Below are 18,344 nucleotides of genomic sequence, written 5' to 3' on the forward strand. Positions count from 1 at the left end.
CACTTATTTGATAAAAATTGAAACCAAACAGTTGTTTCATTTTGCTTCATATGCAATAAATGCCAATGCCTATGTAGCGTTGATGTGACAGTGTTTTTTCAATAAACACTCATGGAACCAAACACAACTTAAATTATTCAAAAGAAAGATACCACATGACATGATATGTAATGGAATAGAACCAAGCCCCACTCAAACTCTAAAAATACAAATAAAATAAAAGGTAAATTAGAGTACAAGACTTAAACCTCCCTTAAGATTTCTTCTCAATACAAAATCTTCCCCTCCTCTTTTAAATTGGATAAAGACTTCCCCTATTAAATGACATCATTGGACAAAAATATATGCTCCTCAAGAATTCCGCCTATTATCCATTTGTACATAAGATCAATCTGTCATTTTTTGTAAAACCCAATTTTTCCCTCCATTATCATCCCTTTACTCATTGTTCTCACTAGTTTTCTACTATCAAACAAAGAAATGCTAGCAGAAACTCTTTTATTGGCACTAGGGATGGTTTTGATCCAAGCCTAGCTGAATACTTGGCTATTTGAGCTTGGCTCGCAGGAATAGTGTTAGGCTCGAGCTCAATTTGAACTAGAGACTTGAGCTCGAGCTCAGTTCGGTTCAAAAGCTTGCAAATTTGAACTCGTCTTGGCTCGAGCTTGACTACAAGCCAAACTTTTCAAAAAATTAAAAATTATAGATATAAAAATATTTTTTTTATTTTACATACAAAAAATAGAAATATTATATATATAATAAAAATGTATGTATGTATATAATAAAAATTATTATATAATAAAAATATTATATATATATATATATATATTTTTTTTACTTATAAAGATATATAAAAAATCCAATGAAGAACGACAAGAGAGCATCAATTTCCAAGTGGCCATTTGAATGTTTCTAGGAAGAGAATGCAACAAATTACTAAGAAATAAAATAAATTTGAACCCTCATGTTCTCACCTGAGTATAACACTCGACCATTAAAACACCATTAGAGCTCACTTATAGATGTCAAAATCAAACAAAAGATCTAGGTAGCAAAGGGATGGAAAGATCTGATCCATAGGGCCATGATGATATTAATTCACACCAAAAAATGGATTACTCTTTCTTCCTTTCACTATTCTTTCTTTTGGGCTAGAAAGCTCTGGGAGGCTCAAAGCTCCTTTCCTTTTGTGCTAGCACCTAGTGTTTTCAGCCCATCATTGACCCAATCAGTTGAACCATTCAAACCATCACTCAATTAGGATTTCGGGTCTGGTTCAGTCAAAACCTGTCAGGTAGTAAAAAAATCGTTAACTTAGTCCGACCGACCGGTTCAACTGTAGACCCATTCGACCTGGTCATTGGCTCAAATCTCTGATTTCCGATTGGGGTATTTTTCATTTTGGGTAACTTTTCGAGATCTATGTGTCCCAAGTACCATAGGTGCCTTTCCTTGTCATTTTCATGAAAAAAAACCACCTTTTTTAGCCTCAAATTACAATTTTTAATATTTTTATAAATAAAAAAAAATTAAAAACTGAATTGAAAAATAAATTAAATATAAAAATACATATAATATTTCTAAAACATGTTATATTATTATACATATATATAGCAAGATGGTACACATCACCATCCCTCTATTTTCATTTCCTAATTAGCTAGCTTGATATATTTTACCTAAAATCTCTCTCTCTCTCTCTCTCTCTCTCTCTCTCTCTCTCTCTCTCTCTCTCTCTCTCTCTCTCTCTCTCTCTCTCTCTCTTCAATCCATTTAGCTAAAGTGATGTGGTTTATTGGATTGGGTATGGTTTGGTTTTCATTAATCTAACTACCCATTTACTTTGAATGGTATATTACCTATTGTTTATAATTAAAATTTTCATTTTATTTTATTATAACTTATACAAAAATAAATTAATTATTTTTGTGATTAATTAAAAACTCCCAAACAATATTACTACTTTTAAAAATTAATAATTTTAATGATTAATTACTAATATTATCGACAATTTACTAATAGTTTACCAAAAATAATTAATTCATTTTAGGATTAATTAAAAATCCCAAAGTTCACTTAAAATCTATTATTTATATCCATGATTTATTAAAATTTCCAAAATTTAATACCAAAATATATTATTGTTTTTAGTAATTAATATTAGTGATATATTAATAATTCATGATTAATTAATTAGTGATATATTACCAACAATTTAATTAATTATCAATAATAATTAATTGTTTTATTAATATCAAAATTTAAAAATTAATAATTTTTCATGAATAATTAAATTAACTATTATTTCTATCAATAATAGTAATCTCTCTCTCTCTCTCTCTATCTATCTATCTATCTATATATATATATATATATAATTAAAAAATACCATAAATATTATTATTCTTAGTAATTAATATTACTATTAGTAAATATAAATTAAAGTTAGTGCCATTAATTACATGAGGGACCTTGCGATGCATGAGTTTTGTTAAAAGCATTTGAGGCAAAAGGAGCTAGGGGTGTACCTTGGGTTGGGTGGGCCTAGCTCGAGCCCAACCCAGTTCAAGCTTTTGCACAAGTTGGGCTTGAGTTTTTGAATTTCAAGTTGGGGGTTGAGGCTTCGGGTAGTTTAAACTCTACCCAACCCGACTTTATCAATATTTCTACCTGGAAATTGGGCTATAAAGCTCAATATGCCCAAGCCCAAGTCCAACCCAAGATTTCAGGTTAAGCTTGGGTTAGGCCTAAGTTGGTATCAGGCCTAGGTTAGTAAATTATCAGTAATTATTGTCATTCTATATTTATTATATATTAATAAATTATCAGCAATTATTGAAAATTACCAGTAATTTTTCTCTTACCAACCTAGGCTAACTTGAGCTTTAATCCAACATCTTGAGCTAGGTTGGGATTGGATGTGTTGAGCTTTGTAGCCCAATTTCTAGGTAGAATATATTGATAATATGTAGATATGTGTATCACAAAATGTTGGGCGGGCTCAAATTCATCCAATTTGAATTTAGGTTAGGCTTGAGTTTGTTGGCTTAAACCCAACTTGAAGTTGAAAACTCAAGCCCAACTTATGCAAAATCTTTGGTTAAGTCAGGTTGGGCTCAAATTAGGCCTTCTCAAGTTGCACCCTTAATTCCTTTTGCTTCAAATTTTTTTAAAAAAGCTCGTGCATCACCCAGGTCACCACTATTATACCTTAAATACATGTGGGATAGTCTGACCCATTTGACCTGAACGATCGAGCTAGTGACTCGCAACCTAGAGGTAAAAATGGTTCGGCCTCCACATAATTTTTTAAAACTTTGCTAGCACCTTTGCTTTCAATTCAGAGTTTAAGATGAGAAAGAGAGAGCAGGGAGAGAAAAATTTAAACAATTATACAATTTTCTCTCCAACGGACCTACTATTTGTTAATTGTACACTAGACCCCACGATGTTGCTTCCCTTTGACATCATCGTTATACAAGTGATCATATCTTCTTTTCATTTCCTTCCTTATCAGAGAGGGGCCCCTTAGGGAGTGGGGGGCTTATTGAAAAAGGGCGCACTCTAACGGCGTACTTGGGAGAAACCCACTACAGTTGGATTTCGGGTAGGGCCTTGCTTGTTAGTTGAAGAAGGCCACAAGTGGAAGCAACCGATGCTTTGGTCATTCAATTGACTCCTTGCTGCTAGTCCGTGCTTGCTGTCATGTTGGGAAGAGTAGAGGTTTAGGCCGGTTTTACCTACTATTGGATTTGATCCAATGACTCATCGTATGAAAGCGATATTCTAACCATTGAGTCAAGTAGGTCAAGCTGAGTCTTGTCTTCCTATCATTTCACTTCGATTGAGAGAGATCAGATCTCTTCGAACCTCACTGGGCCGGACGAAGGGGAAAGAAGGGGTGGGTGGTCTGGGAACAAGAACGAGAGAGGGCTAGTAACCTCACAAAGCCTATGATTGTCCAAAAGCTAAGCAAAATGACAACAATCAAGATGGATGGATTACTGTTAACAGCAGGAAAAAGATTAGATTTAATAAAATACTCCAAGTAATATGAGGGTGGTCGGCACAAGGGTCAGCACAAGGGGATATCAACGCAACAGGGAAAAGGCTTGGAACAACAGGCGCAATTTTCATACTCATTTGAAAATCCCTCAGTCGGAATTGTGTTTGGACTATACTAATGGAGTTGCTAGGACCAAATTCATAAATCCTGGTCATGCCATCATTGAACCTACCACAAATTTCCAACAAAAACGATGGATTGAAAAAAGGGTACAAAAATATTTCAAAGTGACAAACTTTGTTGGGACCAATAAGTTTCATTCTAGAAGGAAAATTTTAATTAAGGACAAAACAAATGATAACGTTTGTGAGGTTGATTTGCAAGAAATGAAACAAGATGACCAGAATGAAAATGGGCTTGATGACAAGGAGGAAGATGTAGGAAATGAAGAAGTTGGGAAAGGAGATGATGGAGAGGACGGTATGGAGGAAGACTGGATGGAGCAACTCCAAAATGGGATTGCATAACCAAATGAAGAAATGAAGATTAAGAAAAACCAGCATGGGGAAGACTATGAGCATGATCGTGATCTTCTTGGATGGGACAATATGGGTTCAAACAGCACCAAGGTGAACAATGAAACTACTTAGCTGGAACGTCAGGGGTGCGGGCAGACCACAACTCCAAAGACAAGTTTTTTATGTGAACCACATTCATAAGTTTGGTATTATTTTTTTTATGGAAACTAGAGCCAATCCAATTCATGCAAGAAAGATAGTGAAATCCTTGAAGTTTGAAAACTATTTTTTAGTTGATTTTGTAGGTTTTGCTGGGGATCTTTGGATTTTATGGGAAAAAAAATTATGTAATCTTCATATAATATTTTCTAATGAGACTTGTTCATGTTAGCATAACTGATTTAACTTCAAACAAATTTTGGATGTGTACTTTTGTTTATGTGCCGCCTAATAAATCTGAACAAAGAGTTGTCTAGGAATGGATTAAAGACATTTCAGATTCAATAACTGAGCCTTGGTGCCTTGTTGGTGATTTCAATTCTTTCAAGACAATTGATAATAAGAAAGGAGGGAGAGAGGTCATGGCGAGCCAAACAAGGGATTTCAACCAGCTCCTTAATGATTGTAACCTTATGGAGTTGTAAATGAAGGGTCTCCAATTCACATGGAAAAATAAATTCACTTGGGAGCATTTGGACTGGACACTTATTAACGATGATTGGAGGAGACTTTTCCCAAATAGCACTCTGCAAAATTTGTCATTCCTTTCCTCGGACCACACCCTCCTCATCCTTCATACGGACCCTTCTCAATATAATGGTCCGAGGCCCTTTAGATTCGAACAGATGTGGTGCTTAGATCCGAGTGTGAAAGAGGTCATATCTAAAGCTTGGAACATTGAATGCTTTGGATCCAAAGCAATCCAATTCGTAAAGAGAAGAAATAAAGTGGCGACAATGCTGAAAATTTGGAATGAAAAACACTTTGGAAATATTTTTAAGAAAAAACAAAACATTTTAAACTCTCTTGAAGATGTCCAAAAACGTTTCTTGGATGAAAAATAATAATAGATCTTTGCAGAACTTGGAAGGTGCCTTGCAAAAATAACTAAATAATATTCTTACTAAAGAGGAAGCATATTGGGCAAAAAAATCAATAATCGAGTGGGTTAAACTTAGGGATAAAAACAATAAGTTTTTCCATACTTCACTACTATTAAAAATGACGAGGGTGAAAGAATTGAAGATCAAGAGAGAATATTATGTGTCTTTTATTTGAAATTCAAGCAGAGATTTCAAACAGAAGGGACAAGAGGAATAGATGAATTTATTAAGGAGATCAATAAATGTATAATTGAGGATCAAAATAAATCAATTATTAGGGAGGTCATCGATGGGGAAATTGTTGAGGCTCTTAAATCAATCAAAGATCTTAAAGCTCCTGGTCCGGATGGCCTTAATGCCCTATTTTTCAAAAACTTTTGGGACATCACAAAAGATTTTGTTTGTAAAGCTGTGAAAGCTTTCTTCCATTTTAGGAAATTGTACTAAATTCTGAACAAAACTTTTATTACACTCATCTCAAAAAATGGGAACCCTGAAAATGTTAACAATTATAGGCCCATAAATTTATGCAATGTCATCTACAAAATCATTTCAAAAATCTTTGTTAATAGGATTAAGCCTTTCTTGAAGAATATTATATCTCCATACCAAAGTGCCTTTGTGCCTAACAGGCAGATTAATGATAACATTCTTATTGCTCATGAAATGTTACATACAATGAGAAAGAAAAAAGGAAAAACTAGTATATTTGCCTGCAAAATTGATATGAAAAAAGCTTACGATAGAATAGAATGGGATTTCATTGAGAAAGTCTTAAGGAAATTTGGATTTCATGAGAAATGGATTACCTAGGTTATGGAATGTATAAAAAAGGTATCTTATCAAATTTTAATAAATGGTAGCCCCTCTATGGAATTTACCCCTTCTAGAGGGATCAAACAAGGAGATCTTCTCTCTCCCTATATTTTTATTCTTTGCACAGAAACATTAGCAAAGAAACTTGAAAAAGAATCTCTATGTAAGAAAAGCCCAATTGATTGTAAGGTTGCCAAAGGAAGTCCAAAAATTCCAATTTTACAATTTGCAGACGACTATATGATATTCTCTGAGACCTCGATTACAGGATGTTTGAAAATAAAAGACATTCTCACTAATTTTGCTATGGCGTCTAGCCAGTGCCCAAATTTTTCAACATCTACATTCCAATTTTCGAAAAACACACCAATGAGATTCCAAAAAATCATAGCAAAAATTATGAAGATCCCAATCCAAGCAAAGTCTGCTATTTATTTAGGAGCCCCCACAATAAATGGTAGAGTTTTAAAGAGCACATTCTTGAATCTTAAGGAAAGGGTTAATAACAAACAGGCAAGTTGGAAAAAAAACACTTTATCCTTGGTAGGTAGAATGACCCTTTTGAATGTTACAACGAATTCAATGCCACAATTTCTTATGAGTTCTTTTAAGCTTCCCCAAAATATCATTGACGAAATTGATAAAAGCCAAAGGAACTTCTTATGGACAAATTCTAGTGAAAAAAAACTGGTTCATTTAATTGGTTGATACAAGGTGTGTACCTCAAAATGTTGGGGTGGTTTGGGGCAAAAAAAACCTCCATTGGGTTAATGAAGCCAACCTAGCAAAGTTGGGCTGGAAAATATTAGTTAACAGTGATAACCTTTGGGTTAAAATTATTAAAACAAAGTACCTTCAAAAAGAGGACTTTTGGAATGTGAATGAAAAGAAAGGTATATCATGGGCATGGAGAGGTATCCTTAAGGGGAGAGATCTCCTTAAAAAAGGGTTAGGTTGGGAAATAAACAATGGCAAATCTATCAAATTTTGGAAAGATACTTGGGTTGACAATACCTCCTTGGACCAAATTATTCCTCCTGATAGAATTGAAAATGATAATCTCCTCCTTAGTGAGGTTATTGATCAGAATAGGAGTGTATGGATTGAAAATAGAATTTGTAGCTTGGTTCGTTTGAATATTTGGGGGAAAATAAAATCTATTTTTATCCCCTCAAATAAAAATGAAGATAAATTAGTGTGGAGACTTAGCTGTGATGGAAAATTCTCAATTAAGTCTACTTATAAATTAAAATGTAACTTGTCTATTCATGAAGAGTTGAACCCAAAGTGGAATTCAACTGTTTGGAAGGTTAATTGTCCACCAAAATTTAAAAATGTTTTCTATCTCCTTAATAAAAGACTCCCAACAAAATTGCTTCTACAAAATAGAGGTTGAAGTGTGGATGGAACATGTAGTTTTTGTGGAGATAATGAGGATGTGGATCATATTTTTAAAAATTGTACAGTTATTAAACAAATTTGGGATGCAATAAATCCCATTTTGGAGGATCCTTCAGGTTATAACCATTGGAAGATTGGTGGCTTAAAATTGGTAAGAAAAATTCAAATGGAGGAAACAATGAAAGAGTAAAGTGTGTGTTCTTATTATGGTACATTTGGAAAAATAGAAACCAAAAATCCTTTAATAATGCATCAACCCCTATTCAAGTGGTGATTGAAAGAGCTCTATCGGTCTTTTCGGAATACTATAAAACCAATTTGAAGACCAATGGGGTGGATTCCCATAAGTCATGCAAATATGTTGTGTGGCAAACTCCAAAAATTGGCACTATTAAAATTAGCTTTGATGTGTCCCGGCTTAACAATGGGTTGTAATCAATCGTAGCCATAGCTAGGAACTTCATTGGTGAGGTGGTAGATTACAAGGCTCACCATTTAGGTTCTACGACAATCAATTTGGTGTTAGACAGTGTATGCCCTTAACTCCAAATGTACCTTATGACATTTAATGTAAATGAATAAAGTACATATTTGATTCGTGTTCTTGTGGTGTGTTTCTGTGTAATACTCTTAAACTGGATACTTATGAGACTCGTATTAGTTTAGAATGTTCACAACCATTGAATAAGTCTAGGGAGATTTATCCTGCCAAGGCTAACACGATGTGCCGCCAAATGTTGGGGTGGCCAGTCTCAGCCGCTAGGGTGTGACCCGAGGTACATGCAGTGTAGATTTACTTGAAACACTAAACTGGACCAGATTTCCAGTATTTCCATGGACCTTGGAGATTGATGGGCAAAACTGAAAAGTTGCACCTGACCCCTAGACTCGATTATGATACTGCACTAGGTGTCAGATTGGGCTATCTTTGATATGCCAACCAGTGAGATCCTTAGAGGGGGTCAAAACCTGGGTATATTGGGACAGTCTGAGAATTCACCTGAGTGGATGATCATAGTGACAGGATCAACCCCTTTGTCGGACAAAGGTAATGGTTGGGGATGCACTCTCTTTGATGGAAATCAAGACTGCTGGCAACCGATTTCAATCATTGAAATTTGTTTTGCAAAATATATTTATATTTGGATATACATATTTATTTATATATATATATATATATATATATATATATGTATGTATATATATATATATATATATATGTATATATATTATGATTTCAAAATGTTTGCAAAATGTTTTAATTCCTAGGATCCATGTGAATAGAGAGTGCAACATTGTTCCTTGCAACCGAGGGAGAGGTCATCTCTTGTCGGGCAGTGTTTGATCATTATGGGATGAGAGGTTAAATGTAAGACCATTGAGGGTAATACCTGATGGGCTAATCTTGCATCTGCCCATAGTCTTTGGGTTTTTATAAGGTGGCTTGGCCCAGGGACCACTTAGTGTAAGTGTTGGGCCCATTAGGAGCCCATGTGATGAGCTTTAGGGGGTTCACTGTCCATAACAGTGTATTCGGCCAAGCCTTGTAACAAAGGCTGGGCTGAACCCATGTGGCTGATGTGTAGATCAATGTTTGGGTTCCACACCATACAAAGAAGCCCAACTGAGCAGCAATTTGGAAGCATACTGAGCACTTAGACTTCATGGGCCTAAAGCACATTTCGAACTGGGTTGATATGATCAGTTAAATAAGAGCAAATCTGGGAGTTAGATCAATAGATAGGATAGGGAGTTATCCCTATCCACTCAGAGAGTCTAGATCTAAATAAGATTTAGATCTAAAAACCTCCTAATGAGATTAGGAAAGAGCTAATCTAATCTGCAGATAAGATAAGGGCTTATCCTTATCTCTTAAAGATAACTCATTATCCAAATACAAATTTGGATTATGAAACTCCTAATGAGATTAGGAGCTCTCTTTAAGGCTATAAAAGGAGGAGGGGCGAACCATTCAGCCCATCCCAAAACTCTTAGATATCAGAGCTTAGACCACCAAGAGAGAAGACAGCTTCGCCATCTTCTGCTCTTGCGTTCTCCTCCAATTGCCGCCACACTGCCAGTTCGATCTCCATTCTAGGAGCGATCAAGAAGAGTCTTGATATCAACCTTTGGAGAAAGGCTGATCTGAAGTTGTGCTCACTGCCTCCAGCGAATTCTTGGTGAAGATTTCGGTTCGTTGGACGAACACTACTGATTCTGCTCCACCATTCACTGTATCATCTTTAGTGGGAACAGTCTTTGGAGTCTTTCTTTGGGCGTGAACACCTTCGTTGGGAGATACTATTTCTCCGTATCAGGTATATCTCTCTCCTACTCTTGGTTTCAGATTTGGTTCGATTTAGGGTTCAAGATTGATCCTTGAAAATGCAAATTTTCTAAAATAGGGAATGTGATTCCCAGATGAAGGGAGAGGAAATTTTTTAATTTTTGCCCAACCTTCCTGTAGGGTTCGGCCATCCATATGATGGATCTCTCATCCCTTCACTTGGCAGAAGCTTGGGCCGCATGGGAGGCCCACAACTTGGTAATGAATTTCCCAAACCACAACTTGGCAATGAATTTCCCAAACCATTCCATTTCATCCCTTGATCGTGATTTATTGTCTGAAACAACTCATCGACCCCCTGGAACCTTCGAAACATCATTCAAGAGTGTTTAGATCTGAAGAATCGAGCAAACGAAGACTTGGTGTACAATCATGTCTATCGGGAAGCTAATCAAGCAGCAAACTGACTTGCCAATCAAGCCTTTTCATCCCTATAGGATACAGTAAGTCTCAATCTTAGTGATCTTCCTTGGAATCTAGCTTGTATTTGTAAGTCTAATTTATGGGGACACACTACCCCCCATCTTGTGTTGGTTTCTATCAAAAAAAAAAAAAAAGAAAAGAGATGGCTCATAGCCCCCCTCTCCCTCTTCCGCATGCCTATTTGTTCCATGGGCCTGAAGAGATGCAGAACTCTTTTTTTTTTTTTTTTTGAAAAAAAAAGATGAATAGATAAGAATATGATACATTCTGGAATATTTGAAAGGTAAATAGACTATTTTCGTCCCTTTTTGATTTTGGGTTATATTTATGTGGTTTTCTTTGAAAATTTAAATAATAATGAGGGGTATAGAGGTGTTTTTTGTCAAATTTGTCAAATCTTATCGTAATAGGGGGTTTAAGTCCTAACAAAAACTAAATGGGAGATATAAGTATTTATGGGGGAGGTTTAAGTCTTTTACCCAGAAAAATATAAAAACCTTCCCATCATAAACACCTCATTGAGATTTCACTTTACAAAAAATCTCTTCTTTAGTTTTGCAAAAATATGCAGTTACTTTCTGTCATTGTCCTAGTCATGAAAACTTTGAATTTAGGGGTGGCCATGAGCCGAACTCTTTATGAGCTACTCGAGCTTGGCTCGTGAAAAGCTCAGCTCAGCTCGGTTCAACCGAGCTTCAAGCCAAGCTCGAATATATATAAATATATATATAATAAAATTATAGAAAATAATATATATAATAAAATTATTATAATACTTAATTATTATAATTCTTACTTTTTAAATATTAAATAAAAAATATTTTTTATATATAATTTTTTATTTTTATAATTTTTTTTCTCAAATCAAGCTTGAGCCAAGCCTGAGCTTATGAGTTTTTGACTTGAGCCTCATACTATTCGGCTTGGCTCGGCTTGAATCCACCCCTATAAGTGGTGCATCTTTCAACAAAATACAAAATGTTAGACTTGCCATTCTAGACTTCATACTTTATTGTACATCACAAATTTATAAGATTAAATTATTTTTCTCTTCAATTCAACCCAAGTAACATTTTTAATTAAGAGTTAGGGTAAATTGCTGAAACCTCCCTTGAAGTTTTGGGTTGTTGCTATAGCCTCCCCTAAAGCTTTGTAATTATAATCACCACCCCTAAACTGAATAGACCCCCTCTATTTAAGCATCTAAATAGAGGCATGAAAATGTCCAAAATACCCATGTGGTTATTATTAAGGCTAGTTTCTATAGAAAAGTAATACAAACTTTATAAACAACAACAAAAAAAAAAGAGAATTTAAAATTATAGCTTTACCTTTGAGTGATTGATATGAAGGGCAATTTTGAAAATTAAATCAATTTCACAAAAAAGAAAGACTGAAACGATTTGGGGTAAAAATTCATATGAAGAGAAAAAATTAGAAAATAAACATTTTAGACAAAAGTAATTGCATGGATATTTTAGACATTTTCATGCATTTTTTAGAGAATTCTAACAATAGGATACTTGTAACTATGTTAGCAGGGAAGGTGATTGCAATTACCAAACTTTAGGGGAGATTTCTTTTTTTTTTTTTTTGAAAATTAACTTTGGAAGAGGCTTCAACAACCAAAAACTTCAAGCGAGGTTTCAACAATTTACCCCACTGGTATGTTTGGTTTGTGTGAGTAGGATGAGAAAAAGGAATATTCATCAAAGATTCCTATTTTCTCATGTTTGTTTTAAGCAAAATAATGGAAATAATGGAATCTGATGAGAATGCTCTTCTCAAAAATATGGAATGTGAGGTACCAAATAGGTGTAACCTCACTAGAAGCGAAAATATTGAGAAGCAAGTGCGAAAATATTGTCGAGAGGCAGCAACTCCTCATTGTCTTAACCGAGCTTCGGCCTCCTAATAGTCACAACCCCATCGTCTCCGTCATCATCTCTGACAAAGGTAGGTCATCGAATCACTTTCTTTTCCTCTTCGTTTCTTCTCATAATGCCTTTGTATTTTCTTTAAGCTATGGAACTCATTTTCGTTAAAACTCTAGCCATCTCTATCGTCTTCTCCAGCGAAGGTAAGGTATGGAAACATTATTCTATTGTTTGTTTAACACTTATTAACCATATTTTTATATTCTCCCTACTCTGGACCTCATGTCCCTTTTATCCTCTAGACGAGATTCACAAGGCCAACAATGACAACAACCACCATCGTCTTCCTTGTCTGCAACAAAAATAATCCTAGATTATGCTGCCGTTTTTTCCATTAGAAGATTTTATGGCTGCAGATCTAACATGTTGGCATTTTTTCAAATATGCAACCCCTATGTTAGATCTACTAAACCAAACTATTGTTAGTTGTTTTAAGGCTATTCGAAGGGCTCTAAAGTATTTGATCTATCTTGGAACCATCTATTTTGAAAGCAAATTTGGTAAGATAATTGTTCTCGACAACCAAAAATAGAGCGACAGGATAGAGAAAATAAATTTTCCCTTCTCATCCCATCCCATCCTTTCTTGACAACCAATCAGATCATAAGGGAGCATTCTTTTTCTAGATTTTGAGAGGAAAAATTGCTCAATGTGAATTTAATTCCTTTGACCAAGAATCTCATGTTCTTGTTTTAAATTTACATAGAAACCCCGAAAAGTAATACCCATTTTCTAAATGGATAAATAATTTTTCCACCTTGAGAAAAGTTGTCAACACTTGAATGAAACAAGAAAACCCCTTTTAATAATAGATTTTATGATGAATATGGTGAATGCACTTACCAGGTTACCCAAATAAATAACTTGCCAAAAAGCAAACGAAGCCTAAAAGTTGTAAATTAATTTGGGGTTATTTTAGTTAGTTCTCACATTAATTGATGGGCATAGGGGTCAATGCATTAGTTAATGCTTTCAATTTCAGAGATTGAGGCATATGGCTGTAAGTGTATATATTTTATCCTAAAATAAAGGATGTGATGAATTACATGGCAAATTAAGATCCCCCAAAAAACCTTCCAATGCAATGGAAAGTAAATGTAATCCTACCTAGACGTGGATTTACACACATCTGGGCACCCACCAATGTAAACGTATATATTTTATCAACAGCTTGGATAATACACACATCTGGGCACCCACCAATACCCCTTCTGTTGTACAGGGAAAACTTTAGCTTATAACTAATGGAAAGTAAATGTAATCCTACCTAGACGTGGCAGCCCAGGCAGTTTTTTTTACATACAGCCAATGTTTTCCCAAAGAATCGTGGCAGCCAGACTCTAGTACTTTGGGTGGGAAAAACTACATTTCCTAATAGCAGAGCGGTAAAGTGAGTTTTGTGGCATTGGCACTGCAATTTGCATATGAAGTCTGAAAGTAACCATTTTTTACGCTAAGACCACCCCAAGGACACACCCATTAGTTTAAAACTAATCAACCCTACTAGAAAACATACTGGACCGAATCCTCAATCTCAAGCAAATCAGACGGCTGAGAGCCCTTTGAGAAATGACATCGTTTGCTCTGTGCTCTTACCTTAGCCTTGGCAAGATGGAGAAGTGAAACAGTGAAAAATCATTTACCCAATTCCATTTCATTACAAAGTTCTAACATTAACAAACTCGCCCACCAAAGCCTCTTGTCTGGCCTACCAAAAAAACAAAAAACCCACCGGAGGGGAACGAGAGAGAGATCCACCAAATCCAACCAAATTCAATACAAAGCGCGTATCATGACATCAAGACTTCATTGCTTTCTCAAACCCTATTTTAGAAGCCATTCTAATGTACGCTTGGTGTCGTTCCAAATACTTTTATTCTTACTAACGAGGAGGATGAGATTGGATGAGAAATGGGCTAATGATACTCGATCAGAAATTCAGAATTCAAGGAAGCGTGGATCCCACCTGAACCCCAATTTGAAGCTCTAAAGACTCTAGAGAGGACCCCAAAAATTAATAATTGAAAATAACAAGGAATGTGGGCCACAGGTGGATAATCTCTCTTTAGTGGGAAGAGGAAGAAAGACTTGAAACTTGTGAAAGATGAAGTGACCCAAGTTCTCAATCTTGATTATAATAATGTTTAAGTGCTGGTGGAGAAGCAATGACCAGCACTAGACCGTCAGAAGATCAAACGGTTGGATCACAACTCCAGGATCATCAGATCAGATCCCATCTGAACAACAATAATAAAATATGGGCCGCAGTAGGATAATCTCTCCTTTACAAAGAGTAAAGAAAGACTTGTCAAAGGCCCTGGAATTAAATCTAGCTTATAATAATGTTAAGTGCTGGTTATGGCGAAATACAGATCAGCACTAGACCGTCTATAAGCTATAACCACGTAGAAGGGAACAAAGGATCAGACGGGTGATGGAACATGGGACCCATCGGATGTGATATGATGGATAAGTCACTGTCCTTGCATTGCATCAAAGAAACCCCCGATAGTGAATTCAAGGGTGATGGACAAAAAAGTACAGGAATATTTCATGTCAGCGACCAAGCCTTTTTACGTATATATAAATATAATTAAATATACAGGGCTCTTCACACTAGTCACTACTGCAGGAGAGAGAAAAAGACAGAAACTGGCCAGCTTAAGTAGCTTTAGCTTACGAGGACTGAGAGAATCTCTTCAGAGCGCGACCGTCCATAAGCACGTTCTTCCCTTGTAAAACCCATTTTAAAAATCAGAAAAAGACAGTAACCCATAAAAATAATAAAAACACCCATATTCTTTTTACAGCTCATAGTTTACACCGTTAGATCAATATAATAATATTATCAAATTTAAGAATCCTGCCACAAGTAACCAATAAATTCAGAACAAGCTGTCACATATTAACAAACCCCACCCAACACAAACAAACACAAACATATAAAATAATAATAAACTTGGATAAAAGAACTCGAAAATCTGCACTTCAAAAAAAAAAAAAAAGAACTCGAAAATCTGAAGTTTGAACAAGCGGGTCCCGAAGGAAGACCAAAAAGAACTATACCTTTCAGCGCTCCCCTACGCCCCCTTCCCAAAGTGATACAAGTATAGAACTGAAATGGGACCTGCGTACTTTAGCAACCAGCTAAAATACGCTGGGTATTGGCTTTATGCGACCAATAACGACAACAAAAGGCTCGACGAGTGACAACAAAAGAGCAGAGAGTGTTGGGATCAGACTGACGTGCGAAAAACATCCAGCATGGCTCACACAATAGTGATGCCTCTGATATATGTTTTTGAATCGCATCATTTCCCACAGCCCAAAGGGCTTACCGATAAAGCATAATCGAGCGCTTATCAAAATAAAAAAAAAAAAAAAAAAACAGCATAATAGAGCGAAATAATGTACGTGAAAGGCATAGATGCTAACTTTAGTGAAACCCACTAATTAAAGACTATCATGCGCTTCAACTGCAAACGAAAGGAATCAAATCAAGTCAATCAACATGAAAGATAAACACGAAATATGCCCCCATGTGAAAACTGGATCATATCTCTCCATTTTCAAAACCCTAATAGAAGAACAGTTTTTTCTTCGATTTCCTAAGAAGAGAACTATAAATAACCCAGCAAAAACAGAACAAGTGAAGAAAAATTACATAAACCAGATAGAACCCTCAAATTCCTGATTGATAAATTGGAAAGAGTAAACAAAAAACTACAAAGCTACATTAGCAGCAGAACAAGACCTGCATATATATACACCTAAAATCAGTAAAGCAAATATGACCCAACAATAGAGGTTAATTTAAAATGTTACCGACCGTCGCTTCTCTTCATTTGATCAAAATCAGTTTCGATCATTGCGGTTTCTGTTGTTTATGGTGGTGGTAGTCGTATGAGTTCTGGCAGTGCTTCCGCCGTCTCGCTTCTGAGGGGAAGAAAACAACTGACCAAATCCGAATACGGAGCCTGACTTTGATGAGCCTCGAAGCGAACAGACTGGAACGTTAAGAACAGGAGTAACCCTGACGTTTGCAGAGTAGGATCTCTCCATTCCTCTGTGTTTGATTTTGGGTCCCCCATTGAAGCTGCTTGGACTGCTTGAGCTGCGCTCCAAGCTTTGGAAAACGATTTTGCCTGAAGAATTCATCCGTGGACTGTCGACGGAGACCCCTCTGGCTGGGATTGTAGTAGAATCCGGCGCTCGGCGGATTGGGCTCCTTCCAACTCTCGCCGGCGGATGGTCGAGGGTGAACGGCCTAGGGTTATCACAAGCAGGCCTTGTCGGTTTCACCAATCTCACTCTAGGGGGATTTCTGAAAACCTGGCTCGGGTTGGGCTTCTCAGCATCTAGGGAAAGACGCGGCAAATCTTCATGATCAGGCCCGGAGGAAGATGAAGAAAGCGAAAGGCGGGAGGAAATCGAAACAGACTCGGAATCGGAATCTCTTAGCAATGGAAGACTCAATGATGAATCGCCGGCCAAAGAGGAAGAAGATTTAGGGTTTCTATGGAGGAAATGCTTCAGAGACCTAGCGTTGGATATCTTCGAAGGGAACGAAGACGTTACTTTCTGAACTTCCTGCTTAGGCTGGTGGCTCTGAAGCTTCTTCAATCCCAGAAGCTCTTTCCACCTGCTCGAACACCTCGGCGCCTTCGGGGAGAAAAGATACGGATCCGTACTCGAAACCTCATCTCTCCGACGAGATTTCGCCGTGTCCGGCGACCTAACTTCCGCGGACGTTGTTGAAGCTACAGCAGGGCGCATCGTAGTGAGTTGCAATGGCACTAGCTTTCCATCAGAGAACAGCTCGTCAGCTGGAAGCATCGTCACCGGATCGTCGAGTCTGAACTCAAAATCTCCGATATCCATGCCAGAAGTTTCGGGATCTACCTTTTCAAGAGGTTTCACAGGTTTCTCACCCGGAGATGGGGTTTTCCCTGCGGCGATCTTTGCCTCTTCATCTGCGAAATCGCGGCTGAAAGAGATTCTAGGGCTGAGCCATCCGTACGAAGGATAGGTCGGCGGACAGTCCAGGAAGTTGTCCGGCGATATTCCAATGTTGTTCACGCAAGCAGAAGCCATCCAACACCGATGATCATGCAACTCCTGATCAACGAAAAGTAGCCTGATATGAAGACAAAATCAGGCAGCTCTTGAAACCTCCAATCAGAATCCGTTATCGAAATCCAGACCGAAAATCTCCGATTTCCCCAGAAGGTTGTGCAACAGAGGTCTCGGAGAGAGAGAGAGATTCCCGCTCCGCTAGGGTTTGGAAATGCAAAGCTTGTGGCTGTATTTGATTCATTGCGAGGATCTCAGCCAATATTTAAGCAATTGGTGGAACTTGATTAAGTGCATCACCAATAAAAGCGTGACAGTTGTTCATTTACGTGGCGTGTAGAGCCACGTAGCCTGTATGCGACGATTTGCAGAGTGTCATTTTCTAGTAGTAGGGCCTAGGGGGCCTATGACTGTGTGGATACGGATGGACCCGCTCCATATTATAGTAGCTTTTAATATCCGCTAAGGACAAGACCATTATACTGTTTACGGGCCGGGCCGGTTCGATTCAGGATTCGACCATTGGGCCTATGTCTAGAGCCTAAGCCCAACCCTCATATAAAGCCTTAAGCCCGGGCCCAAGGCTGAAGTCCGATTATAAAATTGGAAAAAGTGATTTTTTTCTTTTTTACTCAAACTTCAAAACTCAAAAATAATGAAAAATCTCACTTCAATTTGAAAGAAAAAGAGGAGAAACAAAGAAAAATGTTATCATGT

General features: G+C 36.8%; 1 protein-coding gene and 1 non-coding gene across 3 annotated transcripts; both read right to left on the reverse strand.

Annotated features, from left to right (window-relative positions):
• Positions 1–14,174: 14,174 nt before the first annotated feature.
• LOC148846156 (uncharacterized) lies at positions 14,175–18,071 on the reverse strand. 2 transcript variants are annotated; one of them, XM_088955350.1, is made up of 2 exons: positions 16,384–18,071; positions 14,175–15,281 (listed from the first exon to the last, which is right to left on the reverse strand). In XM_088955350.1, the coding sequence occupies exon 1, from the start codon at positions 17,646–17,648 to the stop codon at positions 16,410–16,412; it is 1,239 nt and encodes a 412-aa protein (XP_088811476.1). In that variant the 5' UTR covers positions 17,649–18,071; the 3' UTR covers positions 14,175–15,281; positions 16,384–16,409. The 2 variants fall into 2 exon arrangements, with proteins under 2 accessions (XP_088811476.1, XP_088811477.1); XM_088955351.1 differs by having other exon boundaries at positions 14,175–15,286.
• Positions 15,784–15,877, reverse strand: LOC148846157 (small nucleolar RNA Z122). Its single transcript, XR_016102719.1, has one exon. It is a non-coding gene; the product is annotated as a small nucleolar RNA Z122 (small nucleolar RNA).
• Positions 18,072–18,344: the final 273 nt, after the last annotated feature.

The sequence above is a fragment of the Nelumbo lutea genome, chromosome 7, assembly GCF_056320005.1.
Source record: "Nelumbo lutea isolate HS-2025 chromosome 7, American lotus-T2T, whole genome shotgun sequence".
In the NCBI taxonomy this organism is placed as follows: domain Eukaryota; kingdom Viridiplantae; phylum Streptophyta; class Magnoliopsida; order Proteales; family Nelumbonaceae; genus Nelumbo; species Nelumbo lutea.